Source organism: Amblyomma americanum, chromosome 7 (assembly GCF_052857255.1).
Source record: "Amblyomma americanum isolate KBUSLIRL-KWMA chromosome 7, ASM5285725v1, whole genome shotgun sequence".
NCBI classification, from domain to species: domain Eukaryota; kingdom Metazoa; phylum Arthropoda; class Arachnida; order Ixodida; family Ixodidae; genus Amblyomma; species Amblyomma americanum.
In genome coordinates, this window is record NC_135503.1 from 36,357,107 (window position 1) to 36,382,499 (window position 25,393).

At 46.3% G+C, this 25,393-nt stretch overlaps 1 protein-coding gene across 1 annotated transcript; it reads right to left on the reverse strand.

Moving 5' to 3' along the window:
• Positions 1-228: 228 nt before the first annotated feature.
• Positions 229-24,825, reverse strand: Cdc5 (cell division cycle protein 21). The gene is made up of 14 exons (XM_077631842.1): positions 24,088-24,825; positions 21,250-21,353; positions 20,495-20,656; positions 18,816-18,946; positions 17,335-17,663; positions 13,778-14,089; positions 12,823-12,997; positions 11,104-11,249; positions 9,048-9,225; positions 7,814-8,127; positions 6,939-7,136; positions 4,675-4,758; positions 1,692-1,820; positions 229-760 (listed from the first exon to the last, which is right to left on the reverse strand). The coding sequence occupies exons 1-14, from the start codon at positions 24,130-24,132 to the stop codon at positions 641-643; spliced, it is 2,427 nt and encodes an 808-aa protein (XP_077487968.1). The 5' UTR covers positions 24,133-24,825; the 3' UTR covers positions 229-640.
• Positions 24,826-25,393: the final 568 nt, after the last annotated feature.

Here is a 25,393-nt window from a genome sequence, read left to right on the forward strand (position 1 = left end):
CCAAGAAGGGCTTGTTATTGAATATTAGGGTCAAGAAGAAAACTTCAAGGACTTGTGAACATCAAGTAACCTATGATTCAACTTTGATGGCTCAGAAGTCCTGGTAGAATATTGTACCACGGCATTTTGGCATTGATCATTGTTAAAGATCATACACTTTGCTGTGGGTGCTTATTAAAGCACACTACACAGCTGTAATATAACACATCACCACACTGAATCCACAGATGAAGTTTGCTTTTCTTTATTTCATGTCACTGATGAATGATGTACAGTGCTTTTGCGTGCCTTGAAATGTGTAAACGTCACAAGACAACTGCAAGTTGCTTCAGGAATAGCACTACTTAGTATGTACTGCTCTTGATCACATCAGGCATGCTCACATTAATGAGCGCACACTTCAATGTCAGTCAGTTCAGCATTATGCTATACTGAGCACAACAGCACAGTGCATGAAACAGAAGCATGTGTGGACCTGCAAAGAACTATGAGCAATAAAGAACTGTCATGGTAACGGCACATACCGCGAGCAGACTACTGTGCTTTGCCATAAAACACAGCTAGCATCGAAGAAATTAAGCTGTGGGATCAATGACAACTGTATCAACACACATTCCACCTCCAACAATAAATTTCTTTGCTATGTTCTGATGTCCAGCAAGGCCTCTTCAACCAGTTCTTTCTGTTGCAGCAGGTCATCGTATCGCTTCTGCAGTGCCTTTTCTCGCTCCACTTGACGGTTGACGTCTTCCGTCAAGGCCTGCAAAAATTTTGACAATCGTATCAAATCCGTATTCCTCATCATTACATTTGTACCTTGGTAAAACAAAGTCAAACTTGCAGCCAAAAAGTTTATTTTAATAGTAAATGGAGTAAAGGTTAAGTTTATGTGCTTCAGCCCTGCAAATGATATGCAAATTTTTAAAATGATCTCGCTGGATGGTTATCTGGTCATTACGCATTCATGAACAAAGTCATGGCAGAAATTGAGGCAATAATTGTGAGATTTAAAGCTGAGCTGCCACTCTGTGTGCTACGAACATAAGGCCTAACAGGGCACAGGCACACATGGCTAAGAGAACAGCCCTGGTGTAGGCTGCACCGAGTCCACCTCCCCGCCAAAGGATGGCACCACACTGATCATGGTCCACTAACATTATGCTGCCATTTCACAACATTCATGGAAGCAATGCCTTGGTAGTTCAAGAGATAGAGATCCCTGCTATGTCGACGCACTCCTATCACACATCAATGCATTCACGATAAGGGGCAGGGCATGCACATTAATGAGAACCTCAAAAGTGCAAAGCTCACGTTAGGCGTGCTCATGATAGTGTATATTTTGTCCCAGCATGACGGATGGCGCATATGACATGGGGTACACTCAGAGATTCCCACCTACTCAGTTCAGCGTGCTGGACGCCACACATCTATACCCAAAGACCCTAGGTGCAGCCATGGAGACAAGCTGCTTTTAATGGCAATCTTCAGCGGCACTACCCTACCAAGCAAGCGTCAACCCCCTCCAAGTGTAAGCCAAATCATAATGACAATTACTGAAAGTTATTTAAACTGCATCTTTTGTTGCCAGTTTCTCATTTTGAACAAGGAACATCGCTGAGCAACAGTTTAAAGCATGCTCCCGGGCAGCCTTCGTTGCTCCTGTATAGAAACCTGCCAGACGTGCTTACCTCAACTCTTTTTGGAATGGCCAGTGCCTCGTGCTCCTGAAGAGCTCGGAATGTTTTCAGCTCCAGGTGCGTCTGTTCGATCTGCTCAGCGAGTTCTTGGATCTGCTTGATCAATGCCTGCCCCCGTGACTGCAATGATTACGACACAGTGTGAAGACGGAATCTCATACCCCAATTTCACAAGCCGGCCTACACTCAAATCGTAATGAATGACACAAAGAACTCAAGAGAAATAAGGGGCAGGTGCACGAAACAAAGTCACTCTAAATATTCCGCCATAAACCTGGCAATATCACATGATACAATAAAAGCTGCAGACAGCTTTGCACCCATAATTCGCTCTACAAGAATGCTGATACTGTCACAACAGAAGCTTCCACCAGACAAAATTTTTCAGTTCCTATGTAAATTCATGCTGTTAAATTACATATATACATTGATAAAGTACTGTTCCATTCATAGATAAATATGAAGTACTGTTAAATTATTCACAAATACAAAACATGATAATTTATACACCTTAACACGCAGTCTCCTATCCAGCACTTGGCTTTGGGACCACCTCCTTTATGTACCCTATTTCCGCACATAATTTCCACACTTTGAATCCAAAAATTAGGGCTCCAAGAAGAGGGTGCGCAAATTACGCAGGGATTTCGCATGCGTGACTTTTAAATTCCACAAAGGTCATACGCACAATATAGGCACAGTGCATATTGCCACATAACGTCAGCACCCGAACCCGTATTTTATCCAGAAATTAGGGTTCCAAGAAGAGGGTGCGCAAATTACGTGAGGATTTCGCGAGCGTGACTTTTAAAAAACTCCACACGGATCACACATGCAATATAGGCACAGTGCATGTTACCGCGTATACGTCAGCACCTGAACCACCCGCACACCACGCTGGCCACCCCTCCAAAAAAAGTTCACTCCATATGCAAGTCTGTGCATCCCCCCCCCCCCCTCCCCCCCCCCGCTCTCCGCCATTTGCGGAATGGCATGAAGGTGCATGCGCGAAGCTCAATAAAACGCTAAAACGGCGCCCTTGCTTGCGACCCAGCCAATGGTTCGGTAGTTTCGGATCCCGTAAGTTAGCTGTCGTAAGTTCGTCTGGGAAAGCAAACGCGCATCAATAAATCAATTATCACACAACACACAAAATGTACCTCTACTGCACAAACAGCCTACTCTAACTAGTCGGAGTCGCTGCTGGAAAAACTGGAGTCCGAGCCATTGCTGACAACAACGCGGCCGTTCTCACCGTCATCCTCAGTTCCGTCGAACGCATGTGACAGGCCAGTTTTCTTAAAACTGTACTGTACTATGTTGGGAGAAGCCATATCCCACGCTGCTAAGATCCACTCACAGACTGTCTCTAAAGGAGCCCTCTTCATCCATCCAGTAGGAGTGAGGGCATGTTCTCCGCTGGCCATCCATTCCACATACGACTTGCGCACATTGTCTTTAAAGGGCTTGTTAAGGAAAACGTCCAAGGGCTGCAGAACTGATGTTAGGCCGCCTGGGATGACAGCCAGGTTTGTTTTCATCTCCCGTAACTTCTTCACGTTGTTGACAGACGAGATAACCAGTGAAGCTATCGAGAACCAACATTGATGGCAGCCGCAGCAGAGCGCCTGGGTGTTTTCCCCACACAGTGTCCAGCCAGTCAAGCATTAATGCTTCGTTGACCCATCCATTTTTGTGGACACGGATGTGAATGCGTACTTGAACCTTCACTTTCGGCTGCGTTTTGCGCTTAAAAATGACGAAGGGCAGCAGTTTTCGCCCATCTGCAGCTACCGTCAGCATCACCGTACATCTTTGTTTTTTGCAGCTGGTTGTCTGCACTGCGACAGATCGGACCCCTTTCTCGCTCACCGTAGTATTGGGTGGCATGTCAAATGTCAGTGGCGACTCGTCTGCATTTCCAATCTGCAACATGATGAAGTTTTTGGTCTTGTGCAGCGCAATCACGAAACCGTGAAATGAGAGCACCTTCTCTTCATAGTCCGGGAGCAAACGCTAGCAAAGTCCTTCGTCTCAAAGACAGATTATTCCACTTCATAAAGCATGTCACCCACCCTCTGCTTGCCTTGAATGTTGCAGCAGGGACTCCTTTTCCAAGTGCAGTTTTTCTTGCCTGGAATTGAAGCATCTCGCACGACACGGCGATACCGGAGGCCCGTAACATACTGTACGAGTTCCTCTTCAACAGCGGGAAATTTGCCTTGCTTAGGTCCTCTAAATGCTCTTCTTCGCGGGTTTGCATTTTCCAGCTCAGACTTCTGCTTTTGCCAGTAACGAACAAGGCTCTCATTCACTTTGTACTGCTTGGCGGCGACGCAGTTCCCGCTTTCCTCGGCGATCTGTATTACAAGCAGTTTGAAACTTGCTGTATAGTTATGATAGCCAATCACAAGAAAAGACCGAACAAGCCGTCAGAGCCACCAACAAGAAAAGCGTAGCCGGCAGTCGAGTCACATGCATCAGCCAGACAGGCAGCGGTGCCGGCTCTTCTCTGCCGATCCTCCCTGGAAGCGCTGCCAGCCCACAGAGTTCCATAGGAATATGCCGCTGGTGCTGCCGCGATTGTAACAGCGGCCCCCGACGCCACCATATGACGCCCAGTGCACAGAAGATTAAAAAATACCTTCCGAACAAACGCGTGGAATAGCCAAATGCTACTGGGTATAGCCCGCGTGCATGATGGTGGTCTAGTGCAGCACGGTGCATAAATTATGCAAGTAAAAAATTTTGTTATAAACCCGGGTGATAAGTTAAGGGTGCGCAAATTACGCAAAAGCGCAAACTATGCGCGTAAATATGGTATTATGGACACATGTATGTAGGCACACGCACGCAGAGTAAACATGCTATTAGTTTTTTTTTTTTTTCATTTGAATCACTCTTGTGAAAGCCAAATTTACAAGAAGAACAAGTTTCCTTTGCAGTAAAAAGACATGAATGCGTAGTGTCCCACCTGATAGCCACCTAGCAGCACTCTGAGCTTCTTTTCTACCTTGGCTGCTTTTTTGGCTTCTCTCGTCATGTGGCCTCGGTTTTGCTGAAACGAAAAAAGAAAATATGTGGTTATTACTGACACTTGGCCTTGCCAGTTGCATTCTGAAGACAGTCAGCATTTTTTCTAAACTTTATTGTTATTCTAGCTTTCCCCTCTGCACTTTCCTAATGTTCCTGCTTCAGACAGCACCTAAGTACACCTGCCTTGAAGCAAGAAGCTTGTTTTGTCCAGGCTCTTGCAAGCTACCGCCATATCCTAAAGGGATGGTCAGGGATTGTACAGGAATACCTTATTTTCTTCGCCTCATGATAATAACAATGCTCATTTAGAAATGAAGATGTGTGACGAAGACTTGAACTCACTAATCACACCCCAAGTTTCACAATGCCACAGCCATCGCAGAAAATGCTAGCATTAACATCCCCTGGAGATGCTTAGGACATCCCCCAGTGTCTGGTATTTGCATGCATCAAATTTAACTACACCTGAAAGTACAGAAGTCAAAGGTACTTTTAACAAGTACTGCCCTTTCATATTCTTTTTTTTTTCTTTAGAATCACAAATGCGCAGCCAATGAAACTAGAAATTTGGAATAAAGGAACTCTGCAGAAAATGTTTTTCTACTATACTTCTACAAGATCAATTTTCAAGAGCATTCTATCAAAAAACGTGATGCAGCGTGCGTCTCAAAAACAAAACCCTTCCAGGACAAATAATCCGCAGCTTAAAACATCAATGTGACAAGGCCTTAAACTTGTGGGTTTACTGCCACAATCACTCGGTGTTGCACATAGACCGTACCAAGCCTCAAGCGTGACTGTGTGCAACTAGGCCGTGACTGCTACAGGCACCACAGCACCATAGTCATTTTGGCACAGAACAGCTATGAAGCTGACAATAAATTCAAAGGAACACTGCACTGAACATTGTAGCTATATGCTATAGGCTAAGCTGCATGCCATATAAATGCATGTAAGGGCCGCACCCTGTTTTCCAGAAGGAAATATTAGAAAAAAGATAATATGTGTGTAAGGGCCGCACCCACACTTTCCACACGACCCATGCGGGAATAGCCTTCGAAATGCACGTGCCGTGGCCTCCGCCATCAGCTCCGGCTGCGAGCAACGGTGCGCTTCATTGCGGAGGCGACGCATGCGCACAGGAGCTTCCAGCTGTCGCCCACGGATGGCGCCATAGGCCGCGGCTCATTATCATCATCGTCAACTTTTTCCTCCGCCGCGAGCTCCCGCCATTCATATCTGCATCAGTATCACCAGCTCTAGCGTTTTATTGCTGTCAAAGGCCCGGGTGTTAGTTGCGGCTTTCGCGTGCTGTCGCGGAGCGTTGTAGTTTTAGCAGTTTTAGCACAATAAGGCAAGCACCTTATTAGCTACACGGCTCGGAGTTTGCTATAGGACAGGGCAAGCGTGTGGCGGGCAGGAAATTCGACGTGGCCGAGAGGTGTGCCCGATGATGGTGCAACCAAATGGGTGCATTGAGGAACACAAGCTGCAAAAAGCGCGCTTTCCGAGGCAAGCCGTGCAAGTTTCCTGAACTGGAAGAAGAGCTGCTCTGCTAAGTAATGAAAGCGCGGAACAAAGGCTACGCGTTGACAGCGGATGTGCTGAGAGAGTTCTTGTGGGATGAGCGTACACCGGAGCACAGCACCAGCTCGGAGTGGGAATACACCGCGAGCGGCGATTGAACGTAGAATAAATGCCGCTGATTTCTTGATTGGTGTTTTTTTACTTCAATTTTTTTTTCGTAAATTGCTTGTATGGTCTGCAACCCAAAAATTGGCCCTCAAATTTGGAAAAAAAAAAAGTGCGGCCCTTACACGCGTTTACACAGTATATCAACCATGCCTCAGGTCTTGCATTTTCCACTAGAGACGCCGGGGTGGAGGGCTCTTTTTCCCATGCACGCACACACGCCATATTTTTCTTTTCTTTTTAGCCAAGAGAGGACTATACTGCTAACTCAGTAAAATTGCGTGGGGCTGTCCTTGGAGTCCTTTTAATGCACACAAAAAGTACTGAATGTAGCCCAGGGACTCAAACCCCATTCTCTGTAACCAAAACTACAACCAATGATAACATATTTTGTGTCTCCTTAAACAGGGTACCGGACGACCTCACGTCCTATGCTTCTGCGAAAACCATTCAACAACAGACAGCTTGACCAGACTTTCCAAAACAGTGCACAGGACAGAGGGTGCCCACCTCGAGGCGTTTGTCAAGTGACTCGATGCGGTCCTTCTTGGAGGCGAGGTTGGCACGCGTGTACCGGTTCTGGGCAGGCAGGAAGAGGACCTGGGCAAGGCACTCGTCCCACACCTGGCAGTAGGCTTCCAGGCTGAGGTCCCCGTGGCCCATGCCCTTCTTGACCACGTCCATCTCGGACAGCAGGACCTCCCGAGCCTGGGCGGCACCAGCAGCAATGTGTACACACACATACGCACATGTATATGTTACCGTTACCATCCAGAACCAAGCCACGTTCCACTTCAGGCTTTACCAATGTGCTAATGTTCTCCACCTCTGCTGCTATGCGATGTCCTAACCGACACCCTCAGTGCTTTACTGTTACAAGTTACACTTGTATTCTACAAGGCGAGCAACATTCTGGTTGAAAGGCAGCAACAGCAGGTTGAAAGGCAGGATCCATGAGAAAAAGCCACTTTCCTGCAACGCCTGCACACAAACGTCACCTACACGCTAGCATGATGCATAGTCGGACATGCCCCACGATCTCTATGCATCACCTGAGCCCTGATGGGAGCTGTACAGTATGTGTCATACTTAGAGGGAACACGACAAATGTTAAACTAGCTGCTGGGTTTGGTTCCCAGCGCCACCGGGTGCCCACTAGTTTTTCAATGGGCACAAGCTTTCCCCTGGCTTGGTGCTCAGAGTTCTCTAGGGGCGAAAATGTTTATTAAAGGGTCTTTAGGGTCTTTGCTCAAACCTACAAGGCAAGCGGTAGACCCATCTGTCACTACGAGACACAGGCAAGGCAAAGGCTGACCTAATTACTACAATACTAATGCCACCAGTATCTTATCATCAGCGTTGATATCACCGAGCTGTCCACTCACCGCCGCAAGTTCCTCCTGCGTGAACTTTTGGTAAGGGTGCCTATCCAGGTAGGCCAGGTGCTGTGCCTCGTCCATGACGCTGGCACCGCCCCCCTTACGGCCTCCACCTCCGGACTGCTGGGCCTCGGTCGGGTTGTGCACGGCGTCATAGTGCTGCATTACCAGCATCTCCTGCTTGATGAGTTCCTCAGCCTTCTGCAGGTCAGTGAGCGGGGGCTCCGTGTGGGCCGGCCGCAGCACCGAGGAATTCACGTCCAGGGGCCGGGGAAGGCTGCGCTGCACTGCCTGGGACTGCAGCTTGCGTTCGGCTTCCACTGCATGTCCACATGCCCAGGCAGAGCTTTTTTCCAGGTATACAATTATTTCAGCATGCAAACTGCAGAAAATTACAATTTAGTTTTCAATAACTATGCTTTTCATCTAGAATGCATTTCACCATGTAAGACCAGCGGGAAGACCCAAGCTGCTGCTATGCCTAGCCAGCATTACACATTTGCTCTGTGCAGCAGGGAACTCAGCACAAACACGTGTTGCGGCCTCAGGAAACCCTACCACAACTGTATTCTCTGGTTTAGCTTTACGGGGCTTAATGCCCCAAAGCAACTCAGGCTATGAGGGATGCCTTAGAGGAGGGCTCTGGATAATTTCGACCATCCGGGGTTCCTTAACATGCACTTATGTCACAACAGTACACAAGCCTCCCATTTCACCTACATTGAAATGCGACTACCGCGGCCAGGATTGCACCTGCGTCTTTCGGGACAGCAGACAACCACCATAACCACTAAGCCACCGCGGCGGCATACAATTGCGTTCGCTGCAGCCTCCACAGAGAGGCTTAGGCACGGCCTGCCTTCACGCACCAATTACTCCAGTGCAAAGTAGTCAACTCAGTTCAATAATCTCCTCCTAGAACAGCTACTACAATTATGTAGTCAAGCAATGGTAGCATAATCAAAATTAAATAAAACAACACCCCATCACAGCATCAAGTTCCCCCCCTACCTGTGTAGGTTACGTGTCCAAATCAGACACTTTAATTAAGCCAAAGAATTCACCACACCACTATGGCCTGGGAAAAAAACAGCAACTAAAGGCTTTCTATCCAGCACTGAATGACTGCAGTTAATGCTGAGCTTCGCCGAACTATCTTTTAGCCCCTAAAATCACATGGGCCCTGAAAAGGCCCTGAAAACGTGTGCACTGGAGAACAGAGCTCACCAGTTTCACTTACATTTTTGTAGCCTCTCCTGCTCCTTAGCAGTGTCCATGTCTGCCTGGTCCTCAACAAACTCCTCAGGGGCAGCCGGCTCCTGGGCACTGGGGTCCTCTTCGGGCACCACTATCTCGTAGTCATTCTTGGGAGTCGGCAGCGATGACAGAGCCTTCAGCAAGTGCTGCTTTGTTTGCTTCTGCAAAGAGCAACACAGGATGTAATACTCAATTTTTCATGAGCAACACAGCTCGTCCACACATTACATACTGCTTATTTTTGGTTCAAAATTAGCGCTTCTAAGCTCTGCTTGCAGGCTGTTTGGTTCTAAGACTAGAAAAAAGTCTTAGTGCAGAGATGCACTGGGAGTTACAATGTGGGGATTAAGTTCTGAAGCATACTGAACTGACCTGACCTATTAATGCAGTAACGGTGGCTAAAAGTTACATGTAGAGCCTTGGTAAATGTCTCCAGGCTGCACGGTTTGCACTTACAGAGCTTACAGCACTTACGAAACCTCTAAAGACCAAAATGTCTTCTAAATTAAGTGTGACTGTCCTCATCCTCTAACACAAATTTACAGCTTGAGGAGATTCATAACTGCTCCACTAAATCGAAGAAAATAAAACCATGTGGCCTGAAGTCTTTTGACCAAGGTTGTACATGCCGTAAAGTAGAAACTTGCTGACATGCTTCCGGTTCGTAAACTCACACCAGTCGGCAACAAAAATGTCCCACGGGGTTGCAGGGTTGCACGTACCCTCTGCTGTGCAGTTCTCACATCAGCGTGTTTGTTTTCACATCAGGGATTTGTCCCATCACGGTGCTTGTCGGCAATGAGCCAAACGGTGCGGCCGTTGAAGGTCAAGTTAGTGGATGCAGCTGCCACGCTGTGTGCACGACACGTGCCGACATCCAGAGAGGTACGATCATGCTGAAGTGTCACAACGTGCATAAGTCAATCGACTACTTGTTCCAGCAGCGTATTTTCCAGAATTCTCGAAATTCGGAATACTTCAAAAATATTTGAGGTTTCTGAATAATGCTTTCACTCAGAAGCCAGAATCGAGTAAACCCTATTAAAAACCTTTCATGTGCTACTCTTTGTTTGTACGATCCTGAATGTGCATTTTCATAACCTTGTTTACAATGATTAAGGCTAATATCCTTCTCTCATTCTGTTATTTTTTATTAGCCAGTGATCTAGAATCCACTACCACAAGTTTTAACTCAAAATGCTATTCCATGTTGAGCAGAATGGCTAAACCTATGATCTGGGGCATTGTGCGGTGACATCCAAGTTAACTGCGAACTCAGCGCACCATGCCAGCTCGGCTGACACAATGCACCATTGCACCACTTTTAATTGATTGCGAGCCTGCATTAAGCACTCCAGCCTAGTGTTATCAGCTGAAGATTCCTATCTTATCTCTCCCAAAGACAGCAAGAAGTTAGCACAGCAATGCGTGGTCAAAGGCCTTCACTTCAAACCATGGGACATTCCAAACTAGCACTGCGCTACACATGGGAAATGGCATGGTTGTTGCGTCGCACACAGACCGAAATCTGGCGAAAATGCAAAATATCGTCTGTAGAACATTGTTCTTTCAGAAAACGTATCAATGAGGTTCTACTATGTATGTGTGAACTGTTTATTTTGATTCCGTTCTAATAAGAAGCGGCATATCACACGTCACATTCTTCATTTTGATTGAAGGCTTGTAATTCTTTTCCATGTTATGTAAACGAACAACCAGCAAAAAAAAAAAAAAAAAGTGCTGGTTGCTAAGCCCCAAACACAAGTTTAGTAAGGTCTATCAGGATTTACCAGCACTGAAAAAACTAGCTTGCTGCACTACTTTAATTAGGCTGCACTGTTCACCCAAAAGTAATTGTTTCTGCATGCCTCACTACTTGAACAAAAAAACAGACTGAATGGTTCAATGCAGAATGCAAAATAGTGAAGTGTGCATGACAGAACTGAACTATTTTCTCCCGAGCTGTGGCCCCATGAAAGCTTTCTTCAGGCATATGATCAGAGGGTGGACTGATCAACTGCAACATTAATTGCTCTGACCTGGAAGTGCTTGGCCGTCTGGGTAGAGTCAAAATCCAAATGGTCCTCTGGATTGATGTTCAGCTTGTCCCTGAGAGGTGTGGCACTGGTCTGTGGCGTAGTGCCGACTGTGCTCCCTGGTGTCCGGGCTCCTCTCGGCGTCACTCCTGAGGGGACACAACAATGGGTCAATGCGTCAATGTGCATTGACAAGGGTGTCAATGCGTTCGATCATTCACTCCTCGATCATTCCCTGCTTGATTATTCGTCGCTCCATCATTGACTGGCTTCGGTCATTTGTTGGCTAAGTAAGCAACGCTTGTCACTGAAGCAAGTGACAGCTGCTGCAAGCAACATGGCAGTGACTACAAAACTGCAGACTCCAATTAGGGGCAAATTTAGTGTGTGTGTGTGTGTGTAGGGGGGTGGAGGGGTGGGGGGGGGGGGGGCAGTCACCTTCCTAAACAAGAAATTTTACATAGAAAAACCATACTGAAGCCCTTTTTTTCCCCCAAAAATGTAGAAGGTATACATTTTTCAAACGGAACCCCCCCAACCACCTCCTCCAAGAAAAACCCATAAATCCACTCCCGACTCCAATACTGTCAAGACACAGCAACATGGCACACAGCAGCATTGTAACACTGCCCACTGCAATGTTGCTTGCTAACATGCAGGAAGACTGCAAACCTTTTTTTTTTGCCTGCAAATCAGCAATAGAGAGTTTATATTTTCTCATATCTTTTGTGGTCCTGAAACTATCTGAAATGAAAACGCAGTTGGTTTTGACTGATGCTTGTACTTTTTAAAAATAAAAGTCCTAGAACATGACTGGACCGTTTCTTGAGCCCAAAACAAACATCGACTCAATAGTTCGCACATGCAGATAATGTAAAATATGGTTTGGTTAGAAGTTTGCACAGAACCAAAGCCAGAAATTTAAGAAATAGCCTCGAGGTGCAAAGATGGCAGTGCCAAGAAGCATGGCTGTGCCAAGTGAAGCTGGAGCTACTTACTTCACTAAGTTTTTGTTGCACGTGCAGCATGTTATCTTACATTTCGGAAAAAACGCAGCACCAAGCTTACATTTCAGTTAAATTTGAGAGAGAGAAAGAGAGAGAGAGAGAAAATATATTTATTTCCCGACCCTCCTCCGGGTCACCGTCTCAACTTGAGTCAACCACAAGTAGTACACAAATGCGCAAACTGTGTAACAGTTGGTTGCTATGTCTAAGGCTGCATCTTGATTTTTTGCCTTCAAAAGCCTATTAAAGACATACAATCAGTGGCTTTCAGGAAATCAGCGCCACGGTGCAGAAGCACCTTGAACTATAGTCCAAAAAGGATAGTAGTACACAGAACCACATTGTGTGAGATATACGCTGGCGGGGTCACTGATTTGTAGCCACTGCGAATGTTCATATTAACCAATACACATGAGAAACAGTTCATCTTAGGAGCTTGTTTTTTTACACTGAATCCTATCGGAAGCCAAACAAATGGTCTCACATCGTTCGCCTTATCCAAGAATGCTTCTTACCAGAGTACGTCTTTACGGAGTCTACTGTACATACAATGAAGTTTATGCACACGCTCATTCCTCCAGTCTACTCTTGTGCAACTGTGCCATTCATACACTCCACTATAATGAGCCTCTGTGGAAGCTTTGCTGTCATCTGGGCTATGGACCATGGCATCGTGTCTGCACTGCGGCACATGCATGCTGAGCAACAGGCTCACCTTCTGCTGGTCCACCGGTGGGCGTGCGGAAAGGGGTGACAATGAGGTTATTTGGTGTCTGCGATGGGGTCTTCTTTGGTGTAGCTCCGCTCAGCTCAGTCTCGTGCAGGGGTGTGTTCAGGCCGCCCTTCAGAGGAGTGTCCACATTGGTCAGGGCCATGATGTTCTGTGCCTCCTGCAGGGACAGACGAGCACAAGACGGGCAAAGCAAGGTCTTCAAGAGATAGAAACACAAGGCACACAAAGGTTCCCAATACAGCAGAATGAAATACAAAGCTGACACTGCGCTATTCACTTCACTAGTATGCTCTGAGCACACTACTAGTTGCTATCCTAACACTGTGCCAACTGCATGTGGCCCCTGCACAAGCTTCGTTTATAAAACAAACACATATGGCAGGACCTCCACTACAGGCGGCATCATCACCATCATCATCAGCCAAACTACGCCCATTGCAGAGCAAAGGCTTCTCCCATGTCTCTCCAATTAACCCTGTCCTTTGTCAGCTGCGGCCACCGTATCCACACAAACTTCTTAATCTCATCCGCCCACCTAACTTTCTGCCGGCCCCTGCTACGCTTGCTTTCTCTTGGAATCCACTCCGTTACCCATTGTCGGTTATCTTGCCTCTGCATTACATGCCCTGCCCAAGCCCATTTCTTTCCCTTGATTTAGACTAGGATGTCATTAACCCGTGTTTGATTCCTGGCCCACGCTGCTGAACCCTTTTTGTTAGCCTCCAGGCTTCTGTCCCGTAGGTAAGTGCCGGTAAGATACAGCTGTTATATACCCTTCTCTTGAGGGATACTGGTAAACCACCATTCATGATCTGAGAGAACCTGCCAAATGTGCTCAAACCCATTCTCATTCTTCTAGTTATTTCACTCTCATGATCCGGCGCAGTGCCGCACACTAACTTGTGGGGAAGAAATGCACAGATGGCGGAACACTTGCCTGCAGGATGGTGTCCCGGCTGAGCGAGGGGGCCCTGGGCGTGCGCAGCGTCCCTGCTGCAGCCCCTGGTGTGAGACTGTAGTCGGCCAGCAGGGCCTCGGAGGCCTGGTGGCCAGCCTCCTGAGCAGCCTCACGGGCCGTCTCACTTGCCCGGCCCAGTTTCACCACCTGCTCCAGCTCCTGCTCCGAGATCTGGGGCTCGGGCAGCACCAACTTGCTCCGCTTGCGCACGGGCTCTGCCGACAGCAGCGAGGGTGGCAAGTCGTTCTCCTTGCGCTGCTTCAGCTTCTGCTTGTCCTTGCGCCGCTCACGCTGCAACGAAAACGAGGAGAGGGAGCTGTCGAAACCTGACCAAACCCTGTGTGTCACTTCGATGCCAAGATATGTACTCCTTGGGAAAGGCAGCACTAGTAGTTATTGTATTTTGTCTTCATAAGCGAGCTCAAACAAGCTTCACAAGTCCATAGAGTGATCAGCATACACTCTTTACCTTCAATAAAGAAAATTACAGCTAAAGCTTCTAACCTCTAATACTTGATGATAAGGCAGGAAATAGCAGAGAAATATCTTACATATGGCTCATTAAATTCCTCAGTATAAACTGATCATGGTTTCAAGATTCTGGACCACCGTGCCAGCACCTATATGTATGCTAGGTTTTGTTTTTTTTGGACCATGAAAAAATGAAGTATAGCATGCCAGAAATGCAAGTGTGAGGCTAAGACATGTTTTTTTAATTGCTACCCTTTCGTTGCACTAGGGTACGCCTTATATTAAGAACACACATACACACACAGAGTAATATGATCATAGGAGTGCTTCATCAAAGGCACTGCACACAACAGGTGCCTCACCCAACAGCACACAAAAGCCAAGATTCTTGAGAAATATGCCACACACATTTCCAACACTACCTCGTCCTTCAGAGATCCCCCCTTGTTCCCTTTTCTCTCCCTTCTGTGAGCAGCATCTGGTGAGCCTTCATAAGAAACCCAGCAGGTTCTGGCATTTGCTGCCCCTAATCTGTGGATACATGGGTATGTATTCCAAAAGAGAGAGAATTGCTACGCTAACACAGAGTGCAATAGTCATGTTGCCCCCATTCATAAATGGCAAGCACTTGTTAATGTCATGGCTGTTTTAAGGACACAACAGTCAGATTATTCTTCACCTGGGCTAAGTATAACTGTAACAACCAGATATCAAAATGCGCTTGACGCATTGCCTTAAGTGCATGGGATCTGTACCTCATTAAGAAAGACGCCACCAAAGCTGTTATCAGCTTGCCTCGTGTACAGCGATAGCAAATATTTTAACCTGCCCCTGTGAACACAGTTTACATCTACAAGTCCCAGGAGAGTAATCACAGCATCTCCTTATCTCCAAATCCATAGCAGTTAGGGAAAAAATATGTGGGGGCTACACTGCCCCACACATTAAAACCCAGCCCATTTAGTAGTCGAGAGCTTGGCAGTCATTGGGTCGTGATGACACCCATGACAGCAAAATTAACAGCTCAGGACACCCTACGGGTTAAAGGGACCCAGAAAGCAGGTCTTAATAAAGGTGCGATGAGTCTGGGATGTTAAAAGATGACGGTTCATAATTATCCCCCAGCAAGAATTATTTTAATGTGTTTTGTGGATGCTGAGTTATATGCAGACAAAATTTGAACTTCAACGTCTTCACGCCTTTCCCTCTCCTCTCACACGCCAAAACGGCGGCGCTCCTCCGCCGGCAGCGGCGCGCACGGAGTGGCCGCGGTAGCGCGTGACGTCTGAAAGAGTTTGGCGCTGTGAACCAATGACAACCCCCGGCTGCTGACATCATTTGCAAGACATGACATCGTCTGCCAGGTTTTCGTGCGAAAGCCCGGCACTGCGTGTCACCGCGAGGTGCAAAAGTGGGAATTTTTAAAAATGTATTGTAAATTTCCCGCCCGCTTCTGAGGTCTCGTACGCGGCATGGACGCTCAGTGGTCTGTACTGTACATAGTGCAAGCTTTTTAAAGCCAAGCTCAAACACCCTTTTCTGTGGCCCTTTAAGGGCCTTATGGAGATAGTTGTGCCTGAGCTCACAGGTGCCACCTCCGTACGCTACCTCCTGAAACCAGCTGCAAGTAATGACGGCTCCTTTGATTGCAGTTTTGTACAATGTTCTGCAGCTTTTAGATTTTCCACTTTCGCTCCCTTGATCTTGTCACAAATGATTCTGGTTTTGCATTATGCATTGCCGAACAATGTAAGTATCGTTGTAAAACTTGGTACGAGACAAAAGTTACCTCAATAAGCAAGCTCTGTCAGTGGTTTCACCTCAAACAACCCTCTGGTTGAGGCAGAATTTTTTCAAAGCTGCTACGACAAAGCTGCGGAACATTGTATGCACCTGCCATGTGCTGTGCAATGTCAGCGCATGTTATACCGCTGTCACACGGGCACTTTCGATCCTCATTGAGCTCGATCTGCATCGAGATTTTCGAGCACGCTGGAAACGTCCGGTGCTACACGGGCATTTTCAATGCTCATTGAGAAGTTTCCCTCATGTGTGTTAGGTGGCGCCAAATGTTCCGCCGACAGCCATAACATGGCGATGTCCGGCAACATTGTACAGTCGGGGGCAGCGCCAGCCAAATCCCTAGCCAAATCGGTACATTGCGTATCTGCGCCAGGTTTTTGTGGCGCACCTCTGCTGCTGTGCGATGCAACCCGAGGGCCCGCAACGCCTCCGCGATTTCTGCATAGACTGCAGCGTTTCTCTTCTGGCGCCGCAAATTATTTAGGCGGTCCTGCCAGCAGTCGATGAGAGCGGCTGTCTCGCGCTCGCTCCACAGTTTCCGCACCGACGAGCAGGAGGACTCCATCTTTGTTTACACTGACGGCGAATCTTGGAGCGTGGTGTAGAGATTATTTTCAAATGTTTGTATATAAGCAGGCATAGTACCTGAAAAATGTTCTGTATTACATTTTAATCAATTACAACAACAACAATTGTGGTTTGGTTTTGTTAACTTGTGTTTATTTTTATAGCTTCATGAGAGCGAGAGTGTTTTCGATTGTGCTTGGAACCTCAAGCACTCTTGAGGAATCGGCATCGAGTCAAACAGGATCGAGCTCGATTGCGCTTGAAAGTGGCCGTGTGACAACCGTCGATCTGCATTGAGTTCGACGAGCATTGACTCAATGAGGATCGAAAGTGCCCGTGTGACAGGGGTATTAATCCCCTACCAGACTTGGATGAGCCAAGCTCATAATAAGCCGACTGTCATTTCTGGATTGTCGTGCATTTTTTTGGTTTCCCATATACTTATCACCATTCCAGTACCATTTTCGAAAACAAATGTGTCCGTAAGGGGGTTTAAGAAACTGAGGTGGTCAAAATTAATTTGGGTTTCTCCACTACAATAACTGTTTCTCTCATCCTCCTTTCACTCCCTCCTTCATTCCTTCCACATGGCACAGCAGTTCACATGTGCACCTTGAGACAGTTCTTGCACCTTTCCTTTCCTCGTAACTAATTTATCACTAATTCTTATTATTAATAATACTCAGTCACCTCACCTCTTCCCTTTCACTGCGCAGCTCCCCATCAAGGTGCTGCTGACGCAGGCGCCTGAAGTCTGTCTCAGAAGGGTCATACACTTCTTCCGAGGTGTCGTGCAGACCCGCGGCAGGACGCTTCTCGAAGGGGATCTCCTTGTTGTAGTCGATGGCGTGGCGCTTGCGGCGCCGCGGTGGGAGCGTGATGCCAGCCATGCGCAGCTCCCGGCGCTTCTGCAGGGCTGCCAGGCGCCTTGCTTCCTCCAGCTGCTTCTCGCGTGCCTTCCGCTTCGCCTTCTTGCCCTGGGTGTTGGCCAATCGGGCACGGGCCTCGGACAGCATCTCCAGCTCTGCGACAGGATTTGGTAAACGTGAAGACGCCTCGTATCATGTGTGCTGCTCATATGCATATAAAATTACCTCAAACAGCACCCCCTCGTACACACACACACCCCAACCTGACCCCACCAAGAATTTTCAAGAAAAAAACCACATTGGCCCCTTTTGTTTTGAAAAACAATGTTCAAGAAATTCTCTGTGCAAATAGGTCACTCCCACAGAAAACAGCTGCCTCCAAGAGCTTCCCATAAATGCTGCCCTGGGTCACAGGTTTGTACCGTAGACTGGAACAGGTTCTCCTGAACCACATTAAATATTTCAAAAAGTTGTTAAGTGTTTACTAGCAGACTTGGGGCTCCTCTCAGGTGGCCATAAACTGTGAAAATAAAAAGCCCACATTTGAAACCTGCACCACCCTGGAGTCTCTCTGAACACAATATAAAGTATACTATATATTACAAACTCAAACATATAGAAAATAACACGGTAATGCACTTTAAATGCCTACACATTCCTGGTGCATCTACACAGAATTGATGAACACAAAACTTCTCTCTACCCGCGATAATGTCTAGCGGCCTATACAAAATGGCATAATCAGACAGCCTAAAAACTGTGAATGCTCATAGTGCTGCTGTGGCTCAGTGGCTAGGGCGCTCGGCTACTGATCCGGAGTTCCCGGATTTAAACCCGACCGCGGTGACTGCATTTTTATGGAAAAACGCTAAGGCGCCCCTGTGCTGTGCGATGTCAGTGCACGTTAAAGATCCCCAGGTGGTCGAAATTATTCCGGAGCCCGGCACCTCTTTCTTTTTTCACTCCCTTCTTTATCCTTTCCCTTATTGCCCAGGTTCAGGTGTCCAACAATATATGAGACAGATACTGCGCCATTTCCTTTCCCCAAAAACCAATTACTATTATTATTATTATTATTATTATTATTATTATTATTATTATTATTATTATCATACAAGACTGCCAGCCATGGCTGTAGCATATTCAAAAACATGAACTTTCAACGTGTAATTTCTAATTTCAACAATTTTCATTTGCACTAGTTCAGAAGCTGCCAAGCAACGCCCCTTTCCCATAATCACGTAAACAGGCACAAGTCCACAAGGTTAAGGTTCGTCTTAAGCTCGCAAAAGCAAAACATCACCCACCATCTTCGTCCATGTCCTTCGGGTCTGGACGAGCGGGCTTTGTCTCTGGGTTGGGATCAATTTCACCGGGCTTCAGCTTGCGTGGGTCATCAATAACTTCCCCTTCTTCTTCCTTCTTCTGAGCTTGGTCTCTGTGGCAAGGCAACATTACAACAGTAAGTAAATCGCACACTCATTGACGTATAGCTGCTTGTCTTCTCAGGTGGCAAGAACAATGAAGGCAGGAGCCCCTAAACGAAAGCACAGTGGCCTTATACAGAGAAAGGCTAACACCAAAGACTACCAAAAAAAAAACGTAAAAGGAAGGTAATGATGAAGCTTGAGATTAGATAGAATAAGGTCAGCAAAGTTAGCATGAAAAATTAAAAGATACGGGCAACATTTTTAAAAGGTGAGGAAGAGTTCGGGTCAGAGAACAATTTGATTCAATGAAATACTAGCTGAAATCAAGAGAAAACAGACTTGGAAGGGACTTCTAATGCCGAGAATAGATAACAAGTGGTCTGTTTGTGTAACAGAGTGGGCACAAAAATGGGAGGGGACACTTAAGCTCTGCCTTCAGGGTATGTCACGATAGCATTAATGAGTTAACAACCAAACATGAGGAATTGGTCATTCTTGATTTTACATTCATAGATCCCTGGGAGTCCTTATACCACTCATGGCACCACTGCCCTGCGGTGGCAGGTGCTGCCACTAGTGGGGCTTTTTTGACCCAGGTTGCTTTTCCCAAACAACCTCACATGACAAATCATTAATTTAACTGCCACCTGCCACGGTGGTCAGTTTGGTCCCAATCCACTGGGCAGGCTGTCATCACACCACAAGATCGCAAGACCTAGGTGGCCCACGCAGGTTGCTTCTCCAGGGATTTTCCGCTCACACATAGCCGACGCTGGGTTTTCTGCAGAATGGGAGCCTTAACGCTGTCGTGTAGAAAAAAATAGAAATTTCACTGGGGGAGGCAGAGAGTTGGATGAAGTTACGGGGGTCAGAGGCTCACCGAGATAGGATGGCAGTAGGCATGCACAGGGTAGGTCTAATTAGAAGTCAATAATGGGAGGGTTTTATTCCTGCAGCAGGTGTGACCACCTTGCTGCTGCTGATGAAACATGAAAGGAGGCACGGCTGCAAAGTCCTGAAAGATCCAGTTAAGTTTTTGAGCATCCGCCTCACATGCGGGAGGTGCGGTGTTCGATTCCCAGTGCCGCTGGGTACCCACCGGTGATATAATGGGTACAAGCTTTCCCCTGGCCTGGTGCTCGGCTAGTAAGGGCTGAAATGCTTGGAAAATGGGTCCTAAACCCCACCTTGAGTAATCGAAGAATACCTTGCGCCATGGCGCTCTTTGGCCGTAGACGGCCTTGCGCCATAAAAATCCATAATCATCATCATCATCATCAGTTAAGTTTTCTTTAAATTATGCAAGCTTTAAATTATGCAAGCTGTACAAACAGAAATAAATAAAATGCATTGGAATGTGATGTCAACTTAAAAAATGAAACGGCTGGAATGTGATGCCACATTAACAGTTCTCCACACATATTTTGCAAGGCAGTATGAATGCGACGCAGACCGAGGGATGCGTAAAGCTTTGCAAGTTAAATCGGGCATTGGACACCGAGCCGTAGCAAAATTACACAGCCTCTTTTTTTTTTTTTCTCAGCCACTACACTTACAGCAAATATTCGTAGTGCTCCAAGCACTGTGCTGCAGTTCGGCCAATGATGGGCGCGATGGTTCGCCACTGAGTGGGCATCAACTTCGCCAGGTGAAGGAGCTTTTCCTCCTCTTCCCGTGTCCACTCGGTCTTCTTGATGCTCGGGTCCAGCCATTCGTACCTGCACATCACATCGCAAGACGAGCATTCAAGGCAGGAGTCTGGTATGTTCATGCAATCACCTTCACAACCATGCATGCATTTCATTTACACAGCATTGCTTCTGTACTGCATACTATGAGAATATAATTGCTTATTTTCTGCATACATGCTTTTGTACTTTCAATAATGGTATTTGAGCAGAATGTTTTTATATGTACAGCATGTCTTTGAAAGGTACAAAACTTTATGACAATGAACAACGTAAATAATGCATGCTCCTCTACATTGATGGCAGCTAGTTGAAAACAGTGGACTGGGCCAAAGGACTCAAAGGTATACCAGACGCATCAAAGCCAAAGAAACAGCGCAGCTTAGCTAAACATGTTTCATGCCACTAACCTTTCTGAAAAAGTTCTTGATGCAAACATGAATTGCATGTCCTAAGCTTGCATATAAGGCATATGTTATATGTTCACAGCCACCAAGCTCCACGCACGTATATATATACATATCACTGCCAGCTAAATGACCTCGAAATAAACCCTCTGGTACATAAAACTGTAATAGAGCCATTACAATGACAGAATGAAATGATTAAAGATGATAACTCACCATCGAGCTTTGCACTGCTTTGCAGACTTTCGATGAAGCAATGATGCTATTCGGGACCATTGATTTTTGCCATATTTCATTACCGCTGCTTTAAGAATTTCATCCTGCAAAGAACAATAATTGACAAAATCAAAAACACCATCATAAAAGATATAAATACGAAAAGAAATGCCTAATACCCAACTCTTTCATGGTCTGATGCCTACAATGTGGTACCAGACTAACTGGCATGTTACACAGTGTATTCTAGATGTAAATCTTAGAGCTAAATGCACTTCACGAGCTCCTATTCATGCCTGCAATTCTGCAGTACTCCAAACAAATGCACTAAGAAAATATGCATTGTTAATTAAAGGGACCACTTCTATCAGTTCTTACAGTGTTTGTCTCGAGCCTTGGAAATCTTAGTGCCGTCAGCCGGCCATTTCTTGGTATCTATTTACGATCACTGGCTTCTTACATGAACAGACAGAGGAGCGCATTCATGATCTTCTCGTAAAGACACCAGAAGAAAGAGGCAGAGCATGGTAATGTCTGGTTGACTGACCATCAGAATCTCAGCACGTGTCAGACTAAGCATGCACCTACAGCTTCCAGTCCACTAGAAATACCAAGGGAAGAAAGAAAGCCCCAGAGAAGCAACTGTCTATGGAAAGAACTGAGAGCTGCACAATGCTGCACAAGCCCACCACATAAAATGGTTAGCTGCCTACTAAATAAAGCAATAAGGCCTGTCGTGCCCATGCCTACAAAACAAAATTTCTAATGCCTGCATGGCAGCAAAAAGGGCTCAGAGGATGTGCATTATGTTCACTTGAACATGAACTTTGAAAGTTGCCAGCCTGATTCCATGACAAGGGCCATGACACCAGCTGGGATTCACAAGTTTGGGTATGATATCATAACGTGCAACTACATATATGAACAGGCACTCAGAAACAATGACATTCGTCCGCATAAAAGCAGAAGTATTAGCAACAACATATGCACTCAGCATAAGCTGGTGATGTGACATTGCTGGGAAGATGTTTGTTGTATCAATACGTTGTTCTCCTTGAACCTCTGCCACCGTCCTCATCGATTCTGTGATGGAAGATGGCAAAAAAACTACGCGCGTGCATAAAGCTATCATAATGTTTGTAGAAGCTTGCTAAACAGCAACTTTAAGACAGACAATCGTTTAACAATAGTTTTTTTGGCTTAAATGTGGTGAGGCGTCGCTTGATGACCAGCCGCAGCCTAGCTGTCCAACAAGAAGAACCAGTGAAAACCTTATAATCCTGATCTCATTATAATTTGGAACCAAATCACTTGCTCATATTGAGCTTTTAAACATAAGGTCACATAATTAATCAACATTTTCACTTGGAAGTACTCAAATGGATGCATGGTGCGAATCAGAGAAAATCTCCCAATTTGACAAGTTCTAGACAAGAAAGGAGTGCCGGCCAAAGGTTGTTAATACGAAGATGTTTCGGCTCCCATATGGAAGCCTTGGTCACTGTTCTTAATACATCTTCTTCTTAATCTTCTTAATACATGAATCTTCTACTCAACTAGACGAGTTTTCGTCAAACATTAGACCACTCTAGATAGATGTGTTGTGCATCACAACAACACTCCCACCTATGCAGTATTCAATGTACAGCAGTTTCTCATAAAAAGGGGGATGACAACCCTTCTCCACTCTTTTTATTCTCTCGGCCTTGCACTCTACAAACCATTCTTTTTACTTCCAAGAGTGAAAAGAGACATGAAGAAAAGCATTTTCAACATGTGAAGGAAGTACAGATGACACAGACACTAAAGGCTATTGCTATACTTTCAGCACTCTTTTGAACGACGAAAAGAGCACAGGGGCAAACTCGTCGTACATCAGCAGTAGTACTCTGAGGGTTATGTTTTAGAAATGGTGTCGCAACTATAGAAGTCCTGAAAAAAAAATATCTTCATATTTTGGTCTTCCCTCATCATCCTATGACCTCCTTTTCGTCCCCTTTCTCCTAGTACATAATCTATTTAGGAAGTACTCGTTCAGACCAATCACATTCAAGTTAAAGAGATGCGTCTCCCTCTCTATCGAGCTGAAGGGAATGAAACTGGAAAACCAAAATTAAACAACTGTTTCAAGTCATTTTACAGAATAATGATGTACTACAGCATTAGCTTTAATAGGTGTGTGCGTTTACACAATAACATTATAACACAATAACATTAGGTGTGTTTACACAATAGCATTATTCGTCACAAGCTTTCAAAACCACGCACAGGAGGTTCTGAGTGTATAAACAAGAGTGATTCTAGCAAAGATTGTGCGTCGTGGGGAAGGCACGTTTCAGCTCTCAGTGTTTCCGGTTCCCCTCTCCCAACCCTCCTTAAAGGATCCCCTTAAAGACAGAAAAAGTACTGTGATGTGAAGCCATCGATACTTCAGTTGAAGCAAGCTGTCCGACGAATCAGCAGATGCTTAATTAAGCTTATATTTTGCCCATTTCCAGCGTTTTTTGCCAAAACAAACCATCAATCTGACGCAGCGTAAGCTTTTAATCGTATGCAGCATGCTCACATGCAGCATGCATGGAGCAATACTGGCATTTCATTCCTGATCACAGGATCATTACTAGCATAACAACAGACGCTACCGAACAGTTTCGGTTACTCCATCGCGCGGTTCTCTGCGCGCAGTTATATTGCAGGGGTATAGCATCAGTATACACGCTGCAGATGGGAGGTTTACCAAGACAAAAATACTTAATGCTATGTGAAAAGAAAGCAGGCGAAACATGGAGAACAGCGCAGTTGATAAGTGGCCTCATTAGCCCTACTGTCGGGGCTCACCTCGGTGTTCCTCCACACACCGCCTTTGATCATAATCCGCGGCATCTTGTACTGTTGCTTGGTGTCTTGAAGACACGATCACCTTAGGTAACTTTCAACAGCCAACAAAGCTGCGCAATTAAAACAGGAACGCTGAAAACTGCTTCGAACGCTCAAGTTCCTTCACGCAGCATCACGAACGCATCACAACGCTGACCAACGGTGATGTTTACAGCGCTTCGGCTGTAGTGAAACGCTGGAGGCAGAAGTTCTGTGTTTCGGCGGTTCGGCTACTGAGGAGTGGACTGGCAGAAAACTGCTTGTTTTTGTGGGGCCGGCCCATTTGACGCTGTATGTCATAGCATATATATTCGTCTTCTAGAATTTTTCGCTGCAAGCCCGAGCGTGCGTCATTTGAAGGAACTGTCCGTCATAGTAAAGGCTTCGCAAAAGTCTTCATAAAGCCGGCACTATAAATGCTGTACGCGCGAGCGTGCTACAGCTGCGCGGGCCTCCGACGTGCACCGGTAGTTCGCCCTTGTGATAATGGAAATTTCAGCGACGGACGGAATACAAAATGCTGATTCCAGTCGTAGTGCTTAATAGCTCCATGCTCTGGATAAGGGTGCGGGATGTCTGCTGCGTTTACGCCACTGCACTCGCGCCACGGGTAAGCTCTAGTCTAGTGAATGCGTCCAGCTGAGTCGGATACAACTTTAGCCTGCAGTCAACATGGCGGTGAAGCTCCGCTCCGCCCACATTCAGGACCGCCGCGCAGAATTCCTTCACGACAAAAAAGTAGTCCGTAGTTAAAATTTTTTGTTGCCTAAACAAGAAGTAATAACGAGAAAAAAAATATAAGCTTTAGAATTTTCATACCTGGCTTGTTTAATACAAGGGTGTGTGGAAGGCGTGCGGAAGGCGTGCGGCACACGTGGGTGGTGGTGGTGTAAACTTTATTGGCCATTAATATTACAGGTGGGTGACCGAGCCCCATCATGCCTATGGGAGAGGACTGCGTGGTGGGTCCCTCCCTTACAAATGGTGTTGCAGCCCCTGGAGGGCCAGTCTGTTAGTGGCACTGGTGATGGTGCGTCGTGGGTCTCGCAGTGCTGAGCTTGGCATCAGCTGTTCCCAGTACGTGAGAGCCACCTCTGCGGGTGGGGGGTAAGTGGAACAGGTGAGCAGTACACATGTAGCAAATGCCTGGTTTGCCGCATAGTCCGCAGGAGGCAGAGAAGAAGTTGGGGAAACGTGCATGACTATCGGGTAGGGGAGTGTGCGATCGAGTTTGGAGCCTCCACTAGAAAGTTGGTTGCGTGGTGGA